The sequence below is a fragment of the Arachis stenosperma genome, chromosome 5 (assembly GCF_014773155.1).
Source record: "Arachis stenosperma cultivar V10309 chromosome 5, arast.V10309.gnm1.PFL2, whole genome shotgun sequence".
NCBI lineage: Eukaryota > Viridiplantae > Streptophyta > Magnoliopsida > Fabales > Fabaceae > Arachis > Arachis stenosperma.
In genome coordinates, this window is record NC_080381.1 from 23,646,609 (window position 1) to 23,664,374 (window position 17,766).

At 34.0% G+C, this 17,766-nt stretch overlaps 3 protein-coding genes across 3 annotated transcripts; 2 read left to right on the plus strand and 1 right to left on the minus strand.

The window, feature by feature from the left end:
• The first annotated feature begins 3,738 nt into the window (after positions 1 to 3,738).
• On the plus strand, positions 3,739 to 6,613 carry LOC130980583 (serine carboxypeptidase-like 18). The gene is made up of 15 exons (XM_057904243.1): positions 3,739 to 3,941; positions 4,031 to 4,176; positions 4,283 to 4,362; positions 4,429 to 4,551; positions 4,650 to 4,752; positions 4,836 to 4,873; positions 4,984 to 5,085; positions 5,197 to 5,283; positions 5,370 to 5,513; positions 5,661 to 5,690; positions 5,798 to 5,869; positions 5,950 to 6,068; positions 6,169 to 6,288; positions 6,383 to 6,437; positions 6,530 to 6,613. The coding sequence occupies exons 1-15, from the start codon at positions 3,739 to 3,741 to the stop codon at positions 6,611 to 6,613; spliced, it is 1,506 nt and encodes a 501-aa protein (XP_057760226.1).
• Positions 6,614 to 7,864: 1,251 nt separating this feature from the next.
• LOC130982248 (magnesium transporter MRS2-3-like) lies at positions 7,865 to 10,199 on the plus strand. Its single transcript, XM_057906162.1, has 3 exons — positions 7,865 to 8,968; positions 9,053 to 9,269; positions 9,680 to 10,199. The coding sequence occupies exons 1-3, from the start codon at positions 8,025 to 8,027 to the stop codon at positions 9,965 to 9,967; spliced, it is 1,449 nt and encodes a 482-aa protein (XP_057762145.1). The 5' UTR covers positions 7,865 to 8,024; the 3' UTR covers positions 9,968 to 10,199.
• Positions 10,200 to 15,064: 4,865 nt separating this feature from the next.
• LOC130980584 (protein SOB FIVE-LIKE 5-like) lies at positions 15,065 to 15,706 on the minus strand. The gene is made up of 3 exons (XM_057904245.1): positions 15,377 to 15,706; positions 15,211 to 15,303; positions 15,065 to 15,115 (listed from the first exon to the last, which is right to left on the minus strand). The coding sequence occupies exons 1-3, from the start codon at positions 15,704 to 15,706 to the stop codon at positions 15,065 to 15,067; spliced, it is 474 nt and encodes a 157-aa protein (XP_057760228.1).
• Positions 15,707 to 17,766: the final 2,060 nt, after the last annotated feature.

A 17,766-nucleotide genomic window follows, 5' to 3' on the forward strand; every position in this document is an offset into this window, starting at 1 on the left:
TTGGACGTCCTTTGTTCGAACCCTTGGAGGGCTTTGAAGCTCGTTAACGGATTCCAAGTTGGCATCTTCGTGAGATAACGAACATGTCCCATTCCTTTTGGTTTTCAATTCTTCCATCTCAACCATGACGTTATCGTACGCACGGTGTAGAATGGCAGTCAGCTCCTCTGATTCTGATGTAAATTCACAAATATTTTGCGAATGAAAAACCAATTCGACAAACCTCTTGCTTCTTGGCTCCAACAATGGCTCATCATGGCTGCTCTTGATGTGTGTGTATCGCCTCTTTACCTTCTTGCTCCATCGTTCCAATATATATCTCGATGACACTTGGCTTACTCGTTCAAAGCTTAACACGCTTAGTGCGTGATGGCACAATATCCCTCTTGACTCGAATAATAAGCATTGACATTTTACCTCTGCTGCTACTGAGTCGTAAGTAACCACAAACTTGTTGAATATTGAGTTGGAAACTTGTTCTCCAACTTCGTATACTGAATAGCCTAGAGCGAAATTCGTTAATCTTGTTATGCAATTTGCCTTTTCTCTGAATTGTGCTTGGACTTCCCTAAACTTTTGATGAGTGTAAACATGTTGAAACTGAGCTTCAATGGAGGATTTTATTGCACACGGTATGACCATATGAAAATCTGTAGCATCTGATTCTCTCTCTGCTTGCTCCCTGCTTCCGAGGCAATTATCGTATTGTTTGACAAATTGAATAAGCGAGCTATTCCGGGTAATAAACTTGTTAAAAAATGAATGCATACTCTCGCTCCTTTGTGTGCTTCTCATTCCTACCCAGAAGTGGTGATCCAAATAAATTGGAACCCATATATGATGATCTTCGTAAAGATCTGCAGAATACACCCAAATAAGGCTATTTTACACCCAAAAACATGTAATTTACACCTCTGCTGTAGATTTTAAACAACATTACTTGAAAGCCACTTGTTGTCCACAAGTCCATACTTCAGTAGAAAATCATTCCAATTCCTATCAAATGAATCTTTACTATTATAGTTCCAAACAACTTGGCTCATTTCTTGTTCAATTTCTGCATGTCCCTTGTACTCATTTAATTTTCTTAGGATCTTCTTCGTGATGTGCCAAATACACCAACGATGAATTGTTGTTGGCATACAAGCCTCTATAGCCCTTTTCATTGATGCGCATTGATCGGTGAGAAATCCTTTGGGAGCATTTTCTCCCATGCAACGACATTGAAATAACCATTTGAATGATTTAATTTCTTCGTTTTTCATCAAAGCACATCCAAGAAGTGTTGACTGACCGTGGTGATTCACCCCGACAAAAGAACCACAAACCAAATTATACCTGCAACAAATTACGACATTGCAGAATGAAAATCATTACATACACCCATATAATGATTTTATACACCCAAGGAACATCCAATGTACACCTTTGCAGCAGATTCATAGAACAAAATTAATTTAGCATCATAAACAAGAAGAGCATATTACCTGTTTGTATTTTAGGTGGTGTCAAATGAAATAACATCTCCAAAATACTCAAAGGCAACTCTGCTCCTTGCATCGGCCCAAAAAGCAAGCTTAATCGATTGATCGTCCTCGAGTTCGAGCTCAAAAAAGAAATTCTGATTCTTCTCTTTCATTCTCAATAAATATTTTCCGAATTCCTTTGCATCTTCTTGTTCCGAAACATTCCGCACTTCTCTAATGATGTAATTCCTCACATCCTTTTCAATAAAATTTAACTCGCAGTGACCCCCCAGCTGCCGCAATGAATGATTGGAATGTTTTGCTTGGTCTGATACCAGCCTTTTCATTATTCTCTATTGTACGACGAACAGACATGCTTAGTTCCCTGTGCTGTTTTAGCATCTTTGCTTGAGTTGAACAGCAAGGGTGTGAATGATGCAGCATGACCTTCGAAATGATCCAAGCACGAACATCCTTCAATGTGTGTATATAAATTCTTGTAGGACAATTTAAACCAGCTGTGGGATTTGTCTTCTTGGTCGGAGATATTTTAGATTTCTATTTTCCCTCTCTGCTACATGTAATCAATTGATTCTTAATTTCGTTTCCTTTCTTATTTGTGCTCCGAACTCTTGTAGAAAAACCTGCAGTCTTGGCATAGTCCTTGTAAAATTTTGCAGCATCTTCAAGGGTTTTAAAAGTCATTCCAACCTTGAGAACAAGCTGGTCATCAACAACACAGAGGGACTGCAAAATACACCATGTTAAAAACAAAAATATACTATAGAGTTTCTGCACCTCATAAAAAAATAACAATTGAAGTAAAATACACCCAGACGTCCCAAAATATATACCCAAGGATTCCTGATCTACACCCGAACATCTCAAACTCAACTAAAATAACAAGAAAAGTCATAAACTGTAAATACACCCAAACTTTTCTAAAATACACCCAAAAACTTCTTATCTACACCTGAGCATCTGCTATAAAATGCAGAGAATTAATCAAAAGTAATACATTATATTCAATCCACAGATTATGTTCACGCATTATTTTCACAGTCAATGTTCACGAATTATTCAGCTAGACAATCATAGATGAATAACTGCATCAAATTCAGATTAATCATAATTAACTGAATCTAATTCAAACATCAAGAACTTCGTTCAATTAAAATTCAAAATCTACTTCGCCCTGGTTCAGCTGACAATCAGAGGTTGAATCATCCATTATCTTTAAAACAAGTTCAAACTTTAATTTTAGAAACCATGAAAATCGAAAAAAAACGAAGTTAGAGTTACAGAGAGAGAAAACTCACGTCAATGACGAAGAACAAACCAGTGATACACGCAGGTAAAACAACGATCGAAAACGCAAAGAGAGAACGCAAAAAGGAGAACGAAGAAATTTGGCAAGAGATTCGAAGAAAGAAATCGGAATCTTTTGAAATTTGGAAGTTATATATTCACGCGTTAATTGATTATATTTGATTTAATATTCTGTTATATAGCGCGTGAAACGTATTGTAAAGTTTGTATGTTTATAACAGTTTTATGTAGAGGCTATTCCTAAATAAATTATTTTAATAATAATGATTAATGAAAAAAAAAACCTTTGGCGAGAAAAAGAGAATCCTTTGTCCTAACTACCTAACGAGCAACGTGAAAGAAAGGCACGGTGGTGCAACCCAAACGCATAAGCTGAGAGCTAAGTTGCTTGCTTGTTGTTGTTGGCGTATGAGAAAGTTAGGTGGGTGGGTGATGAAGGCTAAGAAATAAATATGCATGTTATGCTCATTGAATAGACGGTATGATACTATGATCAGCTTGATTTTGTAATTTTGTTAGGGGACAAATATGTACAAATATGTAGTGTTTCCTATCCTTCACTCATGACTTAGAAGTTTGTACACATGCAGTTTTATTTTTATTTAAAATAGAATTTCCAGTGCAACTATATATGACCCTTAAATTAGCTTGCATGCTGCAACCTCCTCTAATGCCATCTCCCGCTCTATCACAACAGGTGCACCGGAATTTCATGCACATCAACTTTTCGTTCAACTTATGATGAACCAATAATTATTATTTGTCTCCCTCTACGTATCAAGAAAGATAAATAAAACAGTAAAAAAAAAAGGAAGAAGAAATTACAGGTGACAGTTAAAGACTTAAAGCTACATTACCTGTGACTGTTAACAACAATCAATACATGTATATTAAATGACAACCATTTTGGGAGTGTTATACTGAAAAGCTAAATAACTGAGATATGGAACTAGCAAAGGCAACCATAGCAGCTTGTCAATTCCACCAACACCACCACTACCAGAACAGCAAGTGCATCAAGATCTTTTGGGGCTTGACGATTCTCCTCCTACTAACTCTATCCAATCAGTCAGCTGCATCAGATGCCAACATCGTCAAGAGCTTACCAGGCTTCCCCGGGGAGCTACCTTTCCTACTCGAGACAGGGTCAGTGACTCAGTGCGGCCCTCCACTAATCAATTATTTAATATTAGCCCTAACAATAAATATTTGAGTTGAATTTAATTACGGATCAGGTACATAGGCGTAGGGGAAGTAGATGAGGTTGAGCTATTTTATTACTTCATAGAGTCAGAGGGGGAGCCAGAAGATGATCCACTCGTGCTTTGGCTCACAGGAGGCCCTGGTTGCTCAGCCCTCTATGGTCTCATGTATGAGACTGGTATATATGCTTGCTCCTCTATGTACTCTGCATCTCTGAATCCTCATATTTGCTCTTGCATTTCCATATGCATGCAACCAATATAGTCCCCTGTTTTTGTTTACAGGTCCATTATCTTTCGATTACGGAAGGTCTAGTGGGGGAAACAAACCAGTTTTAACTTTGAACGATTACTCATGGACTAAGGTACAAGATTCCTCTATGCAAGGATGAGTTTAATATTTTATCTTTCCTGATGTATTTTCTAATTAGGTTGCCAACATTATCTTCTTGGATGCGCCCGTTGGCACGGGATTTTCATATGCCAAAACTTCATCTGGATACAGCACGAGTGACACAAAGTCAGCTGCAGACATTTATATGTTTCTGAGAAAGGTGAATCTACGAATCTTTGCTTCCACCAGATATACATATAATCAGTTAATGTATGTATGTTTAGCCTACTTACAATCTAACTAGTAATGATGATGCAGTGGCTTGTGGCTCACCCTAGGTTTCGTGCAAATCCTCTCTACATTGCTGGTGATTCTTATAGCGGAATCACGGTTCCAGTCCTTGTTAAAGAAATCTCTGATGGTAAATCTCTGATTCTTAATGCACTCACTTTGCTGTTTGAATTTCAACTTTTCTTTTCTCCTCTTTTCTCTTTGATGTTATAGGTAACAAAGCTGGAACATTGCCACCCATCAGTCTCAGAGTATACTATATATACTGCTTCCTTATCCAATTTCTTCTAGTATTTTTGTGTTATTTACTCTGCTGCAAATTAAATGGTAAAATGGCTTGTGAATTTTGATGCTCATTCAGGGTTACATTCTAGGAAACCCATTAACTGATATCGGATATGATATAAACTCGAGGGTTAAGTTTTCCCACAGAGTTGGACTTCTATCTGATGAACTCTATCTGGTAGCTTTTCTTTCTTTTTATTTTATTTATAAGGAACCCTTGTTAATTCGCTTCCAAGTTTTACATGCGTTAGCTCTTCATTCATGGTAAGTACAAGTATATATTTTGAAGGCACTGGAGCTTTCTTGTAAAGGAGAGTATGTTCGCCCAAATAAAAGTGAAGGTGCATGCATCAGCAATCTTGAGATAATGGATCTGGTGAGATAAACGATTCTGATTAAATTTCAAATAAGAATGAAAACAAAAACGTAGAGCATTATTGATATATTCACATTTATTTGTAGTGCTTGAAAGACATATTCACTCCGATGATATTGGAGAGAAAGTGTAGCCCGTTCTCATCAGCAAAGCCGAACAACATTCTTAAGTGGGGTTCAACCACAACCCCATCTTCAGATACACTTCTTTTAGAACTTCGACGCAGCAGGGTAAGTAATTACAGAAACAAAAATACTATTTGTACACCAAAATCAGCCACTAGAATCAGCCACTAATATATTTGTGTATAAATACATGTGTGGTTTAATTTATTTTCAATATGTATTTGTATTCCAACATGTATTTTATACTGGTAGCTGACTTTGGTGGCTAATTTTGATGTACATGTAACATTACTCTTATAGAAAACAAGCATCGAATCAGCTACCTACCACACATTTGAAATGCCTTTGCTTTTGTTAAATTTCGTCAACTACATACTTGTTTTCGGTAGGACTATGACTACTTGTTAGTAAACATCTGGGCTAATGATGGAGAAGTTCAAGAAGCTCTGCATGTTAGAAACGTAAGTAAATGAATTGAAACGAAACATCCATAAAAATTAACATATTTTTATCTAACATATAATGAAATTTAATTAATCAGGGAACTATAAAAACGTGGGAGATGTGTAGTAAAAACTTAGCTTATGTGCATGACATAACAAGTAGTGTTGAATATCACCTTAACTTTACCAGCGAAGACCTTAGAGCCATCATTTACAGGTATCATTATCTTCTCTATCTTGTATATTGGTAATTTAGCTTATTTTTTATTTCGGGCAACAGTATGACATACGTGAAACATGATTGCATTATGGCACAGCGGAGATCATGATCTGATTGTTCCATATGTGGGCACTGAGGAATGGATACAATCTCTGAATTTGACTGTTTCTTCCGATGATGTGTGGAGGCCATGGTTTCAGGATGGACAAGTTGCAGGGTCTGCTGTTTATTATGCTTCCGCCTTAATTGATTTCTCAAGGACAATATATAGGATTCAATTCATCAATTGTGATATTTGTGTTGCCTTGCAGTTACACGGAGATATACACAAAGAATAAGTACGTGATGACATTTGCTACTGTGAAGGCAAGAAATAGTCCACCACACTGTCCCCTAATACATGTAAATAAATATTGCGATAGTATTTGGTTTGAGTGAAGTGTGATTGAATTGTGTAGGGAGGAGGTCACACAGCAGCAGAGTACAAGCCCAAGGAAAGCTTTAGCATGATTAGCAGGTGGCTTTCTTATTACTATGTTTAGCTGCTGTCTTAATACTATTCAGATGTTGACTTTTTCACTAGCATGATGGATTGCCCCCTTGTCAGTCTTTGAAGGACAACTTTTCAATTTAATAAGTCCAACTCACTGGATGAATAAAACCACCTCAACTAATGTATATCATGATCAATTATGAACTACTCTCACAAGGTTTCCAAGCCTGGCACTACTACATGCTTTTTTTTAATATCATGATCAAACTAGTCATTATGTTTCATTTTAGTCTTTATAACTATTAATATAAAATTTCATTATCAATTCCAAACAAATAGTAGTCAGATAAAATGTCTAGACCTCAAATTTTATAATAATTTTATATTTTAAAATTGGTGAAAATAACACGTAAGTTTTTTCTTTAAAATGTAACATCAATTTAAATTAAAGTCCTAAAAGTGATTACTGATGACTAAATGACTAATACATATAATGAAATTTTTTAATTAAAATTAGGTTGATATTGGATATTCAGTAAAAACATTTAAAATGTCTTTAAATAAACATGTTTGATCTCGTTCATTAAATAATATAGATTAAAAGTATTCTTTTAATAAAAAATATTGCTTTATATTCTTGAAATTATTAATTTGATTATGATACTAATTTTTTAATTTGTTTAAATTTTAAATTTTTAACAAAAATTTTATTAAAAGATTGTTTTATTTTACTTTTATTTTTCATAAATGTTATGAAATTATTTTTCTGCTTTCATTTTATTATCATTTTTATATTTTTTATTTTACGAATTTAATAATTTTTTTGAATTAAATTTTTATTTATAATTTTTATAATTTTTTAACAATTTTTTCTTTTTTTCTGAATTTTGAAGATTTGTATTTTAATCAACTAATTTTTATGGCTAATTATTCTATTTTTAGTCTAATAATTCTTTTTTTATTTTTTAATAATTGTAAAATTAAAATTTTTAAAATATTTTATATTAATTTAAAAAATTCAATATCATTTAAATTAAATATCAATTAAAATCATTAATATAATTATTTCTTCTATTAAATCTTCAATTGAATTTATACTTTTATTATTAATTTATATTGTTAAAATACTTTTTTAGCTGTAATCAAATAAATAAGAAAAAAAATATTTTTGCAACCTTTGCATGAGCAGTATTGCTCTAACTTTATGTTACAAAATTGTATTAAGATCAAATAATAATTAAATTATTATGGTTAAAACTCTCCAATTTAAGAAACTAAAAAAAAAAACAGAGATAAAGAAAGTTAGAGGGAAGTGGAAAGAGGTGTAAGGGTAAGGGTGAGGGAAGCGTTCTGTGTATGCGAAGAGCGAACACATAGATGCCAAAATCTAAAAGGCATAGAATACGATTAATACAAGGCAAGAGTTGAATAATGATTAAGCGCGGGAGGGAATCGAAGTGATGAATATTCGGGGTCAGGGTCAGGGTCCGCCTCCGGTTCCGGCAGCGGCGGCAGGGATGATGGATGGGATTGGGGTTCCTGTTGCTCCGAATCCGATAAACAGGAAGAAGGGGACCGGGGTTAGGGCGTGGCTGCTTCTCGATTCCAGTGGCCAGAAGCAGGTTGTGGAGGCCGGCAAGCACGCCATCATGCGGCGCACCGGTCTCCCCGCCCGTGACCTTCGTATCCTCGACCCTCTCCTGTCCTACCCCTCGACTGTGCTGGGCCGTGAGAGGGCCATCGTGATCAACCTCGAGCACATCAAGGCCATCATCACCGCCCACGAGGTCCTCCTCCTCAACTCCCGCGACCCCTCCGTGACCCCTTTCGTGGAGGAGCTCCACTCGAGGATCCTCCGGCACCACCAAGCCCAGGGAGCTGCTGTGGCCGCTGCGGCTTCGGATGATTCCAAGCCGAGCAAAATGTATGACTCGGAAGAAGGGCAATCAAGAGAGGGACAGGATGAAGATGAAGATCCCGATCCCGTTGGGGAGCAAGTGAAAGCCCAATCGAAGCAGAATGGTATCCAGAACGGCGATGGCATGAAGATCCTGCCGTTCGAGTTTGTGGCACTGGAGGCCTGCCTGGAGGCTGCGTGCAGTGTGTTAGAGAACGAGGCAAAAACCTTGGAACAAGAGGCCCACCCTGCCTTGGACAAGCTCACTTCCAAGATCAGTACTCTCAATTTGGAACGTGTTCGTCAAATTAAGAGTCGCCTTGTTGCCATCACTGGTCGTGTTCAGAAGGTAAGGGATGAGTTAGAACACTTGCTCGGTGACGACGACGATATGGCTGAGATGTATCTCACCGACAAGTTACAACAGCTCCGCAGTTCTTCTGCCTCGTCTATAAATGATGATGCTGTAGACAATGACCACCATAATCAGCTTGATGTCGATGACAGGCACGTGTACATGTAAATCTTTTCTGTTGCCTTGATTCTTATTAGTGAGTATTGCTTTACTGATTCTAATCCTCCATTTAGCAGCATTCCTCCTGAAATATCACTGGAAGAGGGTGGAGCTGCTGCAAGCGATGACGATAATCAACATGATGATGACAGGTTATTAGTGGGAGTTAGCAGGGATAGCCGTGCTAGCACTACCTACAGTACCACAACTAAGCATCTTGACGTGGAGGAGCTTGAGATGCTCCTAGAAGCATATTTTGTGCAAATCGATGGCACACTCAACAAGCTCTCTACGGTATGCCTTTTCATTTCTTTGTCATGCCCTTTTCCCTTGCCTATAACTACCATTTGCAGTTTTAATCTTCTTGTGTTTTATAACTATAACCAACAACATAACCAACTAATTCCCGTTTCTAAGAATTATTGTGAGGCTCTTCTGGTTTCTAATTGAGGATTTGGCTTGTTATTGCTTGCAAAAGATCTAAACATGTTAGAGATTCAAAATCTTAGTGACAACCTCTCCTTCTTTTGGGTAATAGAGGCAAATATTGTGCCTCGGTAGTTTTAGGCTATGGTCTTTTCAAAGAAAATGTTTAAAATGAATTTTAACTAACATCTCTGGTCTGGTGAGCTTCTTGTGATTTACATGTTACCTAACTGATAAGATTGGTTTTGATGTTGTTTTGTTGTGGTGATCCTGTAAAGCTAAGGGAATACGTGGACGACACAGAAGACTACATCAACATAATGCTGGATGACAAACAGAATCATCTGCTCCAAATGGGAGTCATGTTGACTACAGCAACTCTGGTAGTGAGTGCCTTTGTCGTTGTCGCTGGTATTTTTGGCATGAATATTCATATTGAGCTATTTGATTCAAATGTTGCCGGGAATCGAGAGTTCTTCTGGACTGTTGGGGGCAGCACTGCCGGAACCATTTTCTTGTATGTGGTTGCCGTTTCCTGGTGCAAGTACAAACGCTTGCTCGAGTAGCTGCACGCCCTGTTTATGTGCACATCTAGAAGAAATGTTATGCAATACAAAAATTCCTCCTTTTTTATTCACCTGAAATTCTAATAATACAATGCAACATTGCTACATTACCACATTACCACATTACCGGCTGCTACTTACCTGTGATCTTCAACTATTTTGTTCGTTTTGCGCAATATTCTGTGGACGCAATAATATGAAATCACTCTCGGCAGGGTCATTTTATTTCCAATTTTTTCAAAATTATTCGTGTATGTGTTGACAGCCTTACCCTAGAGTCGAAATAGAGTAAATTTTGTGTATTCACTTTCTATTAACTAGAGTGAGACTTACGCGATGTCCAGATGGTAAATTAATGATAGTATATAGTATATTTTAAAAAGTATTATATTGTTTAGAAATTAAAATAGATATATACAAACTAATATTAAATTTGATGTATTTTTTATTTAAAATATTTTGTAATACAAAAGTTATTTTATTAAAGTTATACAGAGTTATATTTTCATTTGTTGTTTTTATTTTCGGATTTGTTTTAATGACGGACTTAGTCTTTTTATATGGTGTTTGTCTTTTTTAATTTTCGGTTGTTGGAGTTATTTTTTTCTTCTTCCTATCATATGATCTTGTGGAGACATATTTTTTCTGAACGGTTGATTTGTATATATTTTTTCATCTATTATCTTTTTTTTTTTCATCTTCGTATATATGTTTTTCATTTGATGTATCTTAGATTCATTTACTTTTCTTTTTTCTTAATCTCTTGGTTTGTATGTTATTTAGGTATGATGATATTAGTGTTGGTGAAATTGGTTCATTATAATAGGAGTTGAGTTTCGGTATTTTTGTTAGGACAAATATTTTGGTAATAGTGTATTATTGAGAGCATAGTTAAAAATTATTTACTTTGATTTCAAATATAAGTGTGAAGTTATATAAATTTTTCAATTGGGATGATACTTGAGTGCTATTACTATCTTGGAGTGTAATTAGATTTAAGGTAGTTGTGTCCAATAATTTTTTTGCTTCTCTATCAAATAGCACAAAAGTTTTTGTAGTACTTTGATTTGAAATTTTTAATTTAATTTTGAATTTATAATAATTATTGAGGTAGTAATTTATAATTTGATGGAATTTTTTATGATAGATATAATTTGAAAGAATTTGATAAAATTTTTTATAATTTGAATATGTAATATTTTTTATGTTGTAGCACAAAAATTTTATTTTTTGTATTTTTTGTGAATTTTTTTTACATATACTTTTTTCTCTTCTCAAAATATATACTGTTTTTCAATGACATCTATAATAGTAAATAAAATTTTTTAGAATACTTATTTTGTGTATATAAAATATATTGAATAAATTATTTTTAATAAAAATAATTTAAATAGTATAAGGTAAAAATACATGTTAATAATATTTTATATTGTAGCACAAAAACTTTATTTTTGTTAATTTGTAAGATTATAAATTTTTAGAATATGTATTTTTGTGTGTGTGCATATTGAATAAGTTATTTTTAATAAAAATAATTTAAATAGCATAAAGTAAAAATATTTGTTAGTATTTTTCTAACTCATTCTGTTATACAATGTCTTAAGTGATATAAATTTAAAATAGTGCTAAAAAATGATCAAAATTGATTCTTTGATTTAAATAGCATATTTAAATAAGCGCAATTATAAATATCTTAAAATATAATTATATGTAAAGTATTACAAAATAATGAAAAAAGTATAAATAATAAAAGTAATAACAGTATTTTTAGGCTCTATTCATTTGTTGGTGCAAATATGTTTTGTAGGCAAATTACGAAATGTAAAATGAAGTAAGTGCGGTAAGAATCTTATGTATGATATATAAGTATATTAAATAGTATGAAAATTGAATAGTTTATAATTTAAAATTTGTTATGATAATATTATTATGATACTTTTAATATAGATGTTTATTGTATTTAATTAATATTTTATATTTCTATTGAATAATAATACGTAATAAATTAATTAACTGTGGGAGTTATGGTTTTAATTTTTAATTTTCTAACGTTTGATTGGTTGATTTCTAAATTTTACCGAGTAAGCAAATGTACTACATGACATCATTAGAAAAATAAAAATGGCTTAAATCTAATGTACAAAAGACTTTGGCATCAACTTTTATATAATAAAAATATATTAATGTAAAGAAGTTTTATATATAAAAGTTTGGTGCAGATAAATCTATAAAGTGATCTTTGAAATTGATCTATGTCGTATACTAAAATCGTCTTTGAAATTTCAATTGTATCAAATATGTTCTAAAGATTGATAAAAATACACTATGTTAGTCTCTATTCTATTTTTCGTTAACGGCACGCTGACATGGACCTTTAGTAATATGTGTTAATATTATGGTTTGACAAACGTTTAATGGTATGATTATGAGTCGAATAAACATGTGAAAATTTATTAAAGAACTAGTATTTAAACAATATAAAAAAATAGAATTAAAATTAGTGTATTTAAATTTATTAAGAGTTTTGAATGTATAAAAAAATGAGAAAAACTGATGAAAGATTAATTTGGTATACTACATTCAATTTCAGAGATTGAAATGAGTTATTAAATATGGGACTAATTTAATGTATCTGCAATGATGACATAACAAATGATACGTGATTAAATAATATTGGGACATGTAGTACAAGTCAACACGTGATCAAATAGTACTGTGACATGTGGCATAAATATTTACATTAACTTGTCACGAGTCGGAGACTAACATCTTGCACTTTTACCAATTTTAAAGAAGTAATTGATGCAATTGAATCTTCGAAACGATTTTTATTTAGAATTTAGACTTATATTTTATTATTTAAATGATAATTTAAAATCTAATTGTATGATAATATAAATGTTTTTATGTTATTTATGCATCAAAATTAAATTTATTCTTAATGATATAGTTTATATGTAATTGTTTACATTTTAGGAAATAATTTCTGTACGCCAATAGGGTAAAGTAATTTGATAATCTTAGGGAATAAAAATTCGGGTAAGTGAAAAATTATAGTGGATAGTTGTTATCGACTAGTTATTGTGGATAATTTGTCACTCAACTTCATTGAATTTCTATTGTAAATTGTTTTATAATGTCACTTAATTTCAATACAAAGAAATGAAATACTACATTTTTATATATCATACGAGTTCTATTTTTTTAATTAATGTGAAAATCTTACATAAGACCACACGAAGAAAGACTCATTGTGCAGAGAGAGACATCGGCTAACTTGGTGAGCACTGAGCAGTATTTAGCCTGGGATGGAAGGTTGTCTCCATGGTCCATGCCATGCGTCAGAATAAGGAAAAACATGAATTGTTGCTTTAGATTTGCATAGTTTCTCACTTTTTTATTTAAATTAAAGTATAGCATAGGAAGACAAGTTAGAAGCGGCAGAGATGCAGGGAGTGTTGCCACAGAAATATAAGATGAGATCAAACACGAAGCGTGTTTTGTGGAGCAACCAAAGCCCCTTGCCTCTTCTCTGTTTGAAGGCGAGAAATGTTCTTCCCATTAATGATACTAGGCTCCCACACGCATATTTTAATATGAGGAGGAAATGAAGGGGAATATAAAAAAGAATGAAAGCAGGATACGCAATTGTGGGATGACAGCAGACAGAGTTGGAACGAGCAAATGGGGGATCCTTCCAAACGAGAAAAAGTTGACATGCTGAACAAAACGGGGCATTGTGAAGAGACTTGGTAGTAATGCCAACACCTGCATTCGCATTCTCCTTCTAACTTTCAGAAGACTGCGTGGCGGTTAATATCGGTTAAGCCTTTTACTTGTTCGATAGGCTGCGTTTGTATTTTGAGACTTTGAGTATTGTATTTGGTGATTAGATAGATTAAAACTAAAATATCAGTTTTTACTTCTACAAAATGACAAAATGGGGACTCAGGCCATGGAAATTTTAGAGACGAAAATCGAAACTTTAATAATATAGGAGTGTTAGGAGTTAGCAGGTTTTGTGATTTGTAGTCATCAATTAGTTATTATTAGTATTTTTAATGGTACGAAACTACATTTAATAGTGTAAGAATACTCATTTTTCTTTTACTAGTTAAGTGCTAGCTAGATTTTAATAAAAGTACTAGTTATCTAAATTTTTTTAAACAGAACATGATATTGAAACATAACTTACTTCATTACATTTTATGTCAAACACAATACAAAAAATTAATTTGATCTCAGTCTCTCTTCGAAGCCATATAGCCTCCTCCTACTATTTGAATGTATTTTTTCTTTAATCTTAGAAAAAAAACCAAATGCTACACCATGTATGTGGTTTTGTGCATTAGCGACTGCATTAAGTATTTTTAGATGTGCATTTGATCACAATTCTGTGGTGTCCTACAGAGCCAATACTTTAGGACACAGTATAGAATTATAGATAGGAACTGTGGAAGTGGAGCACCTCAGAGGTCGCAAAGGCCGAGGTTGCATATATAGAAATTTATTTAACATTTCCAAAGCATTGAGTAAAAGCGGGTATCTATGCTCACATGAATTCTGAATACGGACACAAGATACACAGCACTTTACTCAAACCTAACTAGCTAGGCGTTTGCAAGTTGCAGCTGTAGCGCTTCATGTGGAAAGAGTTCTATTTCACTGTGAGGTTAATTCTTTGAGGAATTAAATATCTTTTTTGTTGGGTAAGTGCCGCTGCTTTGCTTTAATTTAATTTTATTTGGTGATATAAATTTGGTACGAGGCTTCAGCACATGAGCCTGCCATACTTAGTCATCTTAGCTTGTGTATGTGCACTCGCACGCACTATTCACTAATCACTATTCATTCACGAGAATTAAATTACCAAAGACCACAAAAGTAAGAAAAAAAGGTTTATTTCTAAAATTCCCTTTGATTCTCTTTGGCTTGTTAAAAAATAAAAAATAAAAAGGAAATAACAGGATATGTTTTGTGATGAAATATAATTCCTTGTACACGCTAGCTCCATCTGATCCGTGCATGATTCTCTCCATGTATGTGGTCAAGATACAGAGAGAATGCAGTTGAATAGCGCTTTCATTTAGCCTGACTTCATTTCCTGATAGAGACTGTTTGCAAGGAAGATGTCATTCTTATTCTCCCCTGCATTATTATTGCAAGAACAAAACATATTAGCAGCTAGTGACAAAGAGAAACAATTCGTTAATTAAGGAGATGGGAAGCGGGCAAGTACGTACCTCAAAATAAGTTGCGGAGAAACCGTGTGAGTAATCTAGCTCTAGCACACTGTCTTGGGAAGTTTGTTGGTTGGTGAAAGTAGTAACATTGTTCTGGAAAACAAAATGAGTATTAATTTTTGCAGTAAAAGGAATGAAAAGGGAGAATGAGCTAGCTAGTACTGACGATGGAGAAGTCACAGAGAGGAGAGCTGGCAGTGTCTTCGTCGTCATCGTCGAGAAAAGAAGGGAGGTGGTGTCGCTTCTCTTTAACAACTAGTTTCTGCCTCTTTATAGTTCTCTGATGGGCCGCCGGAGGTGGAGGCCCAGAGGAAGCATCAGAAAGCATGGACAAGTCATCTTCTTCTTGTGGCACACTAGTTTTGGGTTTCATCTTGTGGTGCTCTTGAGGCAGAAAGGGAGTGGAAGTGGAAGCATTGAGGAAAGAGGGCTCCTCCAGGTATAGAGTCCAACCGGATTCGCAACCGCTGCTGCATTCTGACGGCAGTGCATTCATCATCTCAGCTAGCGTAGTGGGGTGCGTGGTGTATGTGTACTATATTATATATATGATGGAAAGACAAAACAAGTGGTGAAAGGGTGCATGTTATGTTATGTTTATATATATAGCATAAGATTAAGAGAGCTGAAGCAGCAAGTTGGAGAGACTAGTGTAGTTCAAAACCAAGAGAGAAAACTGCTTTTGTCCTCACTCCCATTCGAAGAATGAAATGAATGAAGCTAAGTGAGTGCCAGTTGGGGGTGGGTTACACTTAAATATAGCAATGTTCTGAGTGAGTGAGTGCATCCCCTTTTATTTCATCACATCACATGCTGGACAGCCAGGCACTCTGTACTATGTAGTGTGTAGTGTGTAGTGTGTAGTGTAGTACCCTCTTCTTAACAAAACCGACTACACACACTGCACCATCTATTATTACCATTAGTAGCTACTATTAACTTAAAACACCTTATCATTAATATTATTACATTACTACTTGGAGATTAGCATTACTTGCTGTCTTGTTTCCATTCATTTGCAATGTGCAAGGGGCCCGGGGTGGTGGGGTGTATGTGGGAGGTTGTTCTTCAAGAAGAGAGAGTAGTAAATGTACGTGATTTAATGTCGTCGTTCCAATGGGGAAAGGAATTATATTGTCCAGGAACCCCAGTTGCCCTTCCCCTTATGCCCATCATGTGTCACCATTAAACAATATTTAATTAATGCTTTCTCTACTGCAAACATATCCCTCTCCATCCTTTATGTTTTCTACTGCCATTCATTCAAAATGTGCCGCTTGTTTTTTTCTGTCAGTACTCAGTAGTCTCATCCTCCGAATCTAATACAAACCACCACCAAGAGATTCTATAACTATGCATGCATAGGGAAATAATTAAAATACAAATCACAATTGCCTTAGCTTTTGCCAGAATTACAACAATAATAATGGACATACACTACTACTGTAAAAAATTTTTTGGGGCGCAGTGCACTGTGACTTGACTGGGATTTTATGAATGAGTGTCCACATGCAATCACCTTCTTCCTTCTCTCCTTTTCAAGAATTTACTCTACTATCTGGATTAGGATTCACAAGAGCATGTGAGCACGTGTGCATAATATTCATATGCGGGCTTCCACATATTCAAACACATGTCTGCACGTGCACACGCACTTCTATCAATTCCCTACTTCAACTTAAAACGTAACTGTCTTTTATTTTTAGTTCGAGTTCTTCCCTTATATCAATTCCCTACTTGAATGCATTCAGTGTGTTTAATTTGGATTCACGTTTGCAATGCTTATTTTAAGATAGAAAGAACGATTGGTTAGATAATTTGACATGTTATTATTAAATGTCTTTTAATTATTAATTTTACATGAAAATAATTGTACATAAATATTTATTTTATTAAGTAAATTATTATTTTTGTCTTTAACATTTGGGTGAGTTCTAAAGTTGTTCCTGACCTTTTAAAATTGACTTAATGTTATCCTGCAGTTAAAGATCCATTAATAGAATTGACGGCGAGACAAAATTGAGACGATTTTGAAATGTTAGGGACTTAAATAGGATAAAAACGTTGGAGACAAAAACGATACATAGAAATAAATTTTAGTTTTATCCTTCAATAATATCAATTTTTTTTACTATACATAGTATTCGATTATTTTTTAATCACATCATCTAAGTAAATTACACTTAATCATATTACTGTCATTCTAAATAATTTTTTTATAATTTTACACTTAAAGTTATAAGTTAATATAAAAATATAAAAAAAATTATTTAGAATGAAAGTAGCCTGATTAAGTATAATTTATTTAGATGTGATTAAAAAATAATTGAATATTATATATAGTAAAAAATTGATATGATTAAAGAATAAAATTAAATTTATTTCTATGTATCGTTTTTGTCCCCAATGTCTTCGTTATATTTAAATCTCTAACGTTTCAAGATCGTCTCAATTTTGTCCTGCTGTCAATTCTTTTAACAGATCTCTAATAGCGGGACAATATTGAGCCAATTTTAAAATGTTATGGATAACTTTAAAACTTATCCTAAACATTGG